Genomic DNA, 9,617 nt, shown 5'->3' with positions numbered 1-9,617 from the left:
GTATCTTTTACATACAAGCATGTACTCCCTCCGTTCCTAAATATAAGTTTTTTAGACATTTTAAATGAACAACAACATACGAATGTATGTAGACATATTTTAGAGTGTAGATTCACTCATTTTGCTTCGTATGTAGTCACTTGTTGGAATCTCTAGAAAGACTTATATTTGGGAACGGAGGGAGTATATTGCTGAAATTTTGGCCTGATATACCGCATCGCTAAATGTTCATGTGCACAATTGTTTTTAAAAAATCAAACCATAAAAATATGGTTTTTTGAACTTCAAAATAGAGTGCTCCGTTGCACCCGTACTCAGAAGTCAATTTTCGGCAGGCTTCTTTCTTTGAGACTCCAACTCTCCAAGTGTCTTCTTCTTTTTTCTTTTTTCTTTTTTCTTCCCCTTTCTGGGGATTCAGAGCCCAAATGTTGACGCATAATCAGGCACCGAGTCTTGCTAGCTCATTACTGTACTTCTCAGCGAGACTTGTGCAGTGATTACATGAGCACGTTACGTATACAGTTATTTATGCGCAGTAGGTCGTACAGAAAACGCGGCTTGATTAGGGAGGCGACTTGTGGATCAGCAGTTCAAACTTGCGACGCGCGAGTAGAGATAGAGTAGGTGCCCAGTCGTGCTCGACTGTGGAAGAATCTGGGCATCAAACTGATGAAAATGATTTTCTGCGTGGCGTGATCTCTCCGTAGAAGAAGCCGGAAACGTGGCGCGCTAGTCTCCGTTCCGTCGCGCTTGCGCGCGCTATTTGAAAACTGAAGCTAGCTTGAGCGTGTACGTGGTCCTCTCATCATCACTAGGACTATGCGTACAGTAGTACAGTAGGTGTATTAACTAGTTGATCAGCATGCACCGGCCGTGCGTATATACTCCCTTCATTTCTTTTTGGTCTGCATATAAGATTTAGTCAAAGTCAAACTTTATAAAGTTTGACTAACATTATAGAAAAAAATATCATCATCTACGATACTAAAGTTATATGTCATGAAAATTAATTTCATCATTCATCTAATAATATTAATTTCATATCATAAATGTTGATATCTTTTCCTACAAAGCTAGTCAAACTTTATAAAATTTGACTTTGACCAATTTTTATATGCGAACTAAAAAACGGAGGAAGTACATGACGAAGGCGCCGTACGTCGTTGCCGGTCTCCCAACTAATCAAGCGAGTAGTAGTGCCTCGTGATGGCCTTACTCATTCTGGCAGGCAGGTAACCGTTGGTTGCAGCAGAAAGAATTATGGTTGGAGCAGATTGCACGGACGGACGGAGATAGTTGAAGCCATCGATGCGGTATGACAGCATTTCGAAGGATACATCCATTTCTTCGACGAGTATTTCGGACGGAGGGAGTACATTTTATTTGCTGCAGGTTTGATTGTGGAGTCTTTGATCGTTGGCTTGGCTAGTCGGGGGAGGATTCTTCCTCGTAGCACCGTACGTTTTCTGGTCGCAGTAATCACGGGCGAAGAAACTATTTTCATCCGCTTAATATAATCCACCATGGTGATAGAGAAAGGGGGTGATAGATAGGTGCCTCGGCATCGACTGATTGATCGTTTGTTTGGCCATGTGGATGGGCAAGCATGGCATGGGGTCACATGATCGACTAATCTACAGAGGTCTCATCTCAGGGGAAGGTTCAGGGCATGATTCTGCGCGCCAGATCAGGGAGAACATGCCACGCCACGCTGCTGTTCCCGCAGCTTGTATCAACAGCCTGGCCCTGCCATTCCACATTTCTACAAGCTCCGTCAGTGGCCACGTGACTGACTGCGCACCATGCATGCAGCTTGGAAGAAGCAACACGAGTAGTACATGATTATCAACGGTTGACCAGCACGATTAGTCGTTTTAAGAAAAGAAAAATGCATGCAGGGTTCTTCAGATGCTGCAACGCCACACCCACCCCAAATCTGAATCTGACGCCGCGATGCGATGCGATGCCCACACCATTTATTTGGTTCATGAATGCGGCGCCAAACCGTTTGTTTCTTTGCAGAGCAGAAAAAAAGGAAGAACAATCAGGAAGAGTAACATGACATGCATCTATTCCCCTCTTTGGAAATCAGTGCCAACCTGTAGCATTTCCTTTCAGAGAAAGTGCCTGCCCCCCTAGCAACCAGCTCATGACCACGGAAACAACCTGCTGCCTAGCTGACTGCCCTCCAACAAGATGATCTTAGCCACAAGGATCGTTAGCAGCCAATAATTAATTCGTAATGTCGCAGTTGCCGGCATTAATACACTTCAGTTGATGCGATCGCACCTACACAATGACTGTGATGAGCAGAAGCAGCGTGCACTATCAAGTCCTCTGAACATCTTCTGTTCGTCAGTCAGATTCCACGGTGAATAATTCCATCACAGATTGGTTGTACAAACTTACAATCTTCTCCATGTTCTTATTGGTTGTACGCACACGGACGAAAACACTCATCATCGTCATCTAACTCTGAAAAACAACAATATACAGAGATTCGTACAGAGGAAAAAGAAGCACGAGCTGAATCCGTGGTACGTACTGTACAAGGCAAGATCGATGATCGCCGGGTCGGATGGATCGCCGTCGTGTCATGTCCGGGGGTACACGCCGAGCATCTTGCCCCGGCCGAGGCACTCGGAGAGCTTCTTGGCGCCGTCCACCTCCGCGGCCAGCAGCGCCTGCACGAACCCGCACGCGCCGGCGGCCACCATCTGCTTCCGGCACCGCCGGGACTGCGACACGCCCAGCAGCACCGCCACGGGGAACCGCTTGTCGCCGCCCCGGACCGCCGGGTCCAGCAGCCGGACCACGTTCACGATCCCCATCTCCTCCTTCCGGAACAGCGCCCGGTAGCTGCCGCTCGCGGCGACCAGCGTGGCCAGCGCCCTCGCGGCGGCGTCCCTCTCCGCCACGGCCTTGGCCTCCAGCATCCACACCAGCCTCGGCATCGCCTCCCCGACCTCCTCCCTCGCCTTGCCGCTGCCGACGTTGCAGAGCTCTGCCAGCGCCATGGCGGCCTCCGTGCGGGTGTTGGCCTCGTCGCTGCCCAGCGCGGTCACCACGTGGCTGATGAAGCTGGCGGACACGGCTATCTCCGCGATGAGGCGGAAGGAGGCCATGTTGCGGAGCAGCCCGAACGCCGGCGCGAGGCCCGGCTCGTCGCCGCGGCACGAGTCCAGGAAGTCCTTGACGCAGCCGAGAGCGCCTGCTTGGAACGCCTCGACCTTGAGGCTCTGGCCCTCGTCGCCGTCGCTGGCCGTTAGGTTCCGGAGGCAGCCGAGCGCGTGCTCCTGCCCCCGCGGGGTTCCCAGCGAGACGAGCTGCACGAGCAAGGGGATCGCGCCCTCCTCGCGGAACGCGGGGAGCAGGTCCGGGAACGCGGCGATGTTCCGGAGCACGCCCGCGGCTGCGGCCTGCGACGCCGGGGTGCCGGCTGCGCATGCCACGAGGAGCGCGGCCACGCCGCCACGAGCCGCCACAGTCGCCGCCGCGTCCCGTGACGAGGTGGTGAGCTGTTCCAGCGCGACGCATGCCTGCTCCGCGCTGGCGCCGCCGGACTCCAGCGCGCGGCAGAGGTGGGGCACGACGGTGCCCGACTCCTGAGCCAGGAACTGGCACGTGGCCTCGGAGGACGCGAAGGCGGCCAGCAGGGACACGGCCTTGTCGCGGGTGGCCGGGAGGAGGTCGCCGGAGTCGAGCATCCCGGCGACCGCGGACACGGCAGCGGCAGAGCAGGACGCCGGCTGGGACGACAGGACAGACTCGGCGAGCGAGTCCAGCGCCGCGGCTCGGGAGACGAAGGAGCCAAGCCGGAGGCGGGGGAGCAGGCTGTCGGACTCGGACCCATCACCGTCGGCCGGCGAGACGAGCAGGCTCGCGTCGGCTGCGAGCTGGGAGAGCGAGGCAGCGGAGGAGGAGAGGAGCGAGACGGTGTGGAGGTGGCCGAGAGGAGGGCCGCTGCAGACAGACATGAGCGCCGAGAGCGCGGAGGCGAGGGGAGCGAGGAGCGGCGCGGAGCGCGGGAAGGCGGGGTGGGAGAGGGAGGCCGAGAGCGACGAGAGGGAGGCCGAGATGGACGGCCAGTGGCGGCGGAAGGCCGGAGACAAAGCTGCCGCGGCTGGGAGCTCATCCAACAGGCGGAGGCACTCCGCGAGCGCGTCGCCGGTGGACTCCGGGGGCGGTTGCATGGCTGGTACTGGAGCGGAGACAAAATGGGAAGGGAGACAAAATGGGAAGAGGAGCAAAGCCAGGCTGCTCGAACTGATGCTGTTCTCACCGATGAGGGATCAAGGAAGGCTGCCCGGCCGTCGCCGTCATGCTACAACTGCTCCTGCCCGAGAAGATGTCCTCGAACGACCTAAGATTGGTTGGGTCGACACCAAGGAGATGCAAGCACAAGGGAGACAAGTGGTGATCTACTATAAAAGAACAACAAGTGAGAGAGGTGAGCAACCAGTGAATGAAGGTCAAAACTCAGAAGGTTTAGATTTTCAAAGGGATTGGTCATGGAAGTAGCAATGACATGGGGACACTCGTTGAGGAATCAGAGTAGTAATTTACTGATTCCAACTTGTGAACTTCATGCAAGTGGCACGGTTTTGTGAGACATTGTGAATCAGTTAATCAAACACGTATCTGGTTGCACTTGTCAGAGAGAAGAATTATCTCAGTGAATGCTCATTGCTTGGGCTAAAAGACCTTTGATGGATGGTTCAGTTTTTTCTGACTCGAACTTGTAGGAACTTCTTCCAATAGAGTACTTTTTATATAAATTTTAAATTGTTATTATGTCAAAAGGTAAGACAAGGAGCTATGGTCTAAAACTATGAGCTAAATTACTGCACACACAAAAACAAAATGTGCTAAGGCTGCCTAGTCACCTCTTAAGAAGAAATTTTCGACAACAACGAAGAGCTCTAGTTGCAAAGATCGGACCCATTCTGACAGAGGAGCATATGAGTTCCTCTTGTGTAAACCAGGTTCGGTGTAACTCATCTGAAGATGAACTCTTTCAAGGATTCCAAATGGCCCAAGATATCAATATGGTAATGTCCATGGCAAAGGGCAAGTGAATCATTGATCTCAATTGGGAGAGTTCCTCATGAATACTCCCTCGCAGAGGTGAGCTTCAAAAAACTCCCTGCATAGGAGACCAATTAGGTCAAGAATGATACCCTACTTAGTAAATGGTTGCTCAAATTTCTTATTGAGGATGATGTTTGGCAAACCATGCTGCGCAATAAGTATTTAGGCCAAAAGGATGTGTCTCGGGCCTATTAGAAACCTGCGAGTCACACTTTTGGGTTGGCCTAATGGCGGCAAAGAAACATTTTTCCGGCTTTGGGTCCTTCGTGATAAAAGACGGGTCGGAGACTCATTTCCGAGAGGACATCTGGCTAAGGAATGCTAGTTTCCAAGAACAATATCCAGCCTTGTACATCATTGTTCGTGATTAGAGTAATACTACTACGCAAGTGCTTAGTTTAGGCGGAATTTGATTGGCCCCAGACTTATGCCATGGCAAAATCTTCATACTCGACTTAAGGAGATGGGTGCAAATAGTGAACTGACCATTATTCTCCATCCTAGAGTCAATGTCAATTCATCTTCATACCCAGCTTCAGGAGCAGATGATGGAAGGATAGTCCTTAACGGGTGGAGAAAAGTAGTCAACATATACAACATGGATTTTTCATTATTGTTGAACCAGATGAGGAGTAGTTCTGTTTTTCTGTCGTGTTGCCTCATGATCCTCCACCTTTGCAGGCCATGTTTTATGCTAGTGTTGGTACTGATGTGCTGATGATGCACATGTCATGTATGTTCAAAGGTGAAACCTATTAAGAAATTATGACCTTTTGTAGTACCGCCATCAGTGGATTTCGATACGAGCATCTCAACTCAAGTCCCCAACTCAAGTCCCCTACCAGTTTGATTTTAATATGTTCAAAACTCTGCCATGGGAGAAAATAGTAACTTCATTGTGATCCCCATCGCGCCATTTTTTAATCATTTTTCTAACCTGTCGAGTTTTTTACGTGACACTGAAAATTGTCGTAGAATACGCACATGCCTGTTGATGGCCAAATATGTCGCCAAAAATCAGACCAGAACATCATCAAAGTTGTCGAGGGCGCTGCCTTGGGAGAAAATCAGGCAAGAACGTCATCAAAGTTTACTTTGAAGACTTACCTGAGTGATTGGGCATGGTCTACCTTAGCTCCAGGAGAATAAGTTGAAGACTTGGTATTTCTAGTTTAATCACAGCATCTCCAACCAGACGTACAGTTGTCACAACAACTAAAATTGGTTAGACAAAGATTGTGTCTTCTTGGAGCAACTGGTTCTATCTCTTCACTTCTTTACTTTCTGTTTAGTACTATGAAGACTTTGCTTGCTCCCATGTGTGAAGACTTTGACTAACGACTTTTGTTACCATGCTTTTATGTATATTCAGCCTAGTTGTACTTAAGTGTGTATGCATGTTTGTTCGCATGTTTTCTCTCTGCTGCTACTTAGTTTGCATGCTATCTTCTGTGTTGATTGCTTTGTCTTCATTCTGATTGCATGCTTAGCGTAGTTGTACTTTTGTCTAGTATTGCTTCACATTGATATTGCTTCCGCGTCTTCAAAGACATTGCCTGTTCGAAGACTTCCATAAAAAATCTCCCATTCACCCCCTCTGGTTGATAACTAGCATGTCCAGTGAGGTGGGCCTCCCTCGCCAGCAACGGCGAGAGCAGCGGCCACAATTAGATAGTCCGCAGACACCACCGGCTTCCAAGGCTCTGTCCGCTCTGTCGTGTATGGGGCATGAGACCATGAAGGGCTAGGGTGGCACGAGGTGTTGCCTGTTGGGGAACGTTGCAGAAAATATATTTTTTTTCTACGGTTTCACCAAGATCAATCTATGAGTTCATCTAGCAACGAGAGAGAGGAGTGCATCTACATACCCTTGTAGATCGAGCGGAAGCGTTCAAGAGAACGGGGTTGAGGGAGTCATACTCGTCGTGATCCAAATCACCGGAGATCCTAGCGCCGAACGGACGGCACCTCCGCGTTCAACACACATACGGTCAGCGTGACGTCTCCTCCTTCTTGATCCAGAAAGGGGGAAGGAGAGGTTGATGAAGATCCAGCAGCATGACGGCGTGGTGGTGGATGCAGCAGGGATCCCGGCAGGGCTTCGCCAAGCGTCTGCGGGAGGGAGAGGTGTAGCAAGGGGGAAGGGAGGCGCCAAGTGCAAGGGTCCGGCTGCCCTCCCTCCCCCCCTCTATATATAGGGTCCCCAGGGGGGCGCCGGCCCTAGGAGATGGGATCTCCTAGGGGGGCGCCGACCAAGGGGGGTGCCTTGCCCCCCAAAGCAAGTGGAGGCGCCCCCTCCCCTAGGGTTCCCAACCCTAGGCGCAGGGGGGCCCAAGGGGGGCGCACCAGCCCACCAGGGGCTGGTTCCCCTCCCACTTCAGCCCATGGGGCCCTCCGGCATGGGTGGCCCCACTCGGTGGACCCCCGGGACCCTTCCGGTGGTCCCGGTACAATACCGGTGACCCCCGAAACTTTCCCGATGGCTGAAACTCGACTTCCCATATATAATTCTTTACCTCCGGACCATTCCGGAACTCCTCGTGACGTCCGGGATATCATCCGGGACTCCGAACAACTTTTGGTTTGCTGCATACCAATATCTCTACAACCCTAGTGTCACCGAACCTTAAGTGTGTAGACCCTACGGGTTCGGGAGACACGTAGACATGACCGAGACGGCTCTCCGGTCAATAACCAACTGCGGGATCTGGATACCCATGTTGTCTCCTACATGCTCCTCGATGATCTCATCAGATGAACCACGATGTCGAGGATTCAAGCAACCCCGTATACAATTCCCTTTGTCAATCGGTATGTTACTTGCCCGAGATTCGATCGTCGGTATCCCAATACCTCGTTCAATCTCGTTACCGGCAAGTCACTTTACTCGTACCATAATGCATGATCCCGTGACCAGACACTTGGTCACTTTGAGCTCATTATGATGATGCATTACCTAGTGGGCCCAGAGATACCTCTCCGTCTTACGGAGTGACAAATCCCAGTCTCGATCTGTGTCAACCCAACAGATACTTTCGGAGATACCCGTAGTATACCTTTATAGTCACCCAGTTACGTTGTGACGTTTGGTACACCCAAAGCACTCCTAAGATATCCGGGAGTTACACGATCTCATGGTCTAAGGAAAAGATACTTGACATTGGAAAAGCTCTAGCAAACAAACTACACGATCTTGTGCTATGCTTAGGATTGGGTCTTGTCCATCACATCATTCACCTAATGATGTGATCCCGTTATCAATGACATCCAATGTCCATAGTCAGGAAACCATGACTATCTGTTGATCAACGGGCTAGTCAACTAGAGGCTCACTAGGGACATATTGTGGTCTATGTATTCACACATGTATTACGATTTCCGGATAACACAATTATAGCATGAATAAAAGACAATTATCATGAACAAGGAAATATAATAACAATCCTTTTATTATTTCCTCTAGGACATATTTCCAACATTGCCGCGGCGTGGCCTACGGTGACAAACATCACCAAACCCAACAATGGCTCCCCGACCCATCCCGGCTTGGCTTTATGGTTGATGTTGCAAATGTCTCGCTCGTAGGCACGACACAACTATTTGTAGAGATCATTTTCGGTGCACATGTTGTTTGGAGAACGACCACCATACTCGTGAGTGTCGAAATACCTGGTATCCACTTAACTCCCTCACATGGGTTGTCGTGTCGTCTGTGTCTCGGTTCGGCATCGCATATCGTCAGGCTCTAGGTTCATGTGTGGGTCTGAAGAAGTCTGCACTCTCCTACGAGGCGCTTCACCGCATGTCTTGGGCATCAATCGTCTCGGGTACCACTCGCTCGGGAAAGTCGTTTGATGTAGTGCTACAGTTCTCTCTGGCATATCAGACTAAGGTGTTGCGAGCCTGGTTGACATGAGCGGGGAGTTTTCTGGAGCAGGTGGAGGCTACTTTGAGTAGGCTCTCTCTTGTGTCAGCTATGTTGTAGACTACACGTCACGTCTTGCTGGCATGCCTCGTGTAGGCTCCGGAGAAGACAAGGGGTAGAGTTTATTTCTCCCCTCATATTGGGCACAATTTATCGTCGATGTTTGCCATGTCCCTGTGTTGTCTACCTCTGAGGGAGAGACCATCAACGTGCTCGTCGCTCCGAAGCTGCAGATCATGCCTAAACTTCAAGAGCTATGCCTGAGTCGAGTCCTACTTCACCTATGTCGGTGGAGATTTGAAGGTCGACTTCGGGGACCTCATGTGAGGGTTGTGATTCACCTTTGTCATGTGAGCAAGTGGAGGCACCTCTATCCATCATGTCGGTGGTATCTTTGGTTGTTGAGGTTCTGGCAACCAATATGTTGGCAAAGGTGGTCACGGATGAGGAGGGAATTGCTCATTGTCGGTGTCAAAACCGGCAGATATCGGGTAGGCGGGCCCAAGCTGTGCGCCCGAAGATCAATGGTAAGAATGGAGAAGGGACACAATATTTACCCAGGTTCGGGCCCTCTTAATGGAGGAGGTAAAACCCTACTCCT

General features: G+C 50.8%; 1 protein-coding gene across 1 annotated transcript; it reads right to left on the bottom strand.

The window, feature by feature from the left end:
- Positions 1-2,405: 2,405 nt before the first annotated feature.
- Positions 2,406-4,466, bottom strand: LOC119312508 (U-box domain-containing protein 11-like). Its single transcript, XM_037588244.1, has one exon. The coding sequence runs from the start codon at positions 4,191-4,193 to the stop codon at positions 2,595-2,597; it is 1,599 nt and encodes a 532-aa protein (XP_037444141.1). The 5' UTR covers positions 4,194-4,466; the 3' UTR covers positions 2,406-2,594.
- Positions 4,467-9,617: the final 5,151 nt, after the last annotated feature.

This window comes from Triticum dicoccoides, chromosome 5B (genome assembly GCF_002162155.2).
Source record: "Triticum dicoccoides isolate Atlit2015 ecotype Zavitan chromosome 5B, WEW_v2.0, whole genome shotgun sequence".
NCBI lineage: Eukaryota > Viridiplantae > Streptophyta > Magnoliopsida > Poales > Poaceae > Triticum > Triticum dicoccoides.
Note: the sequence above shows the minus strand (reverse complement) of the source record. Positions and strands in the feature narration are given on the sequence as shown.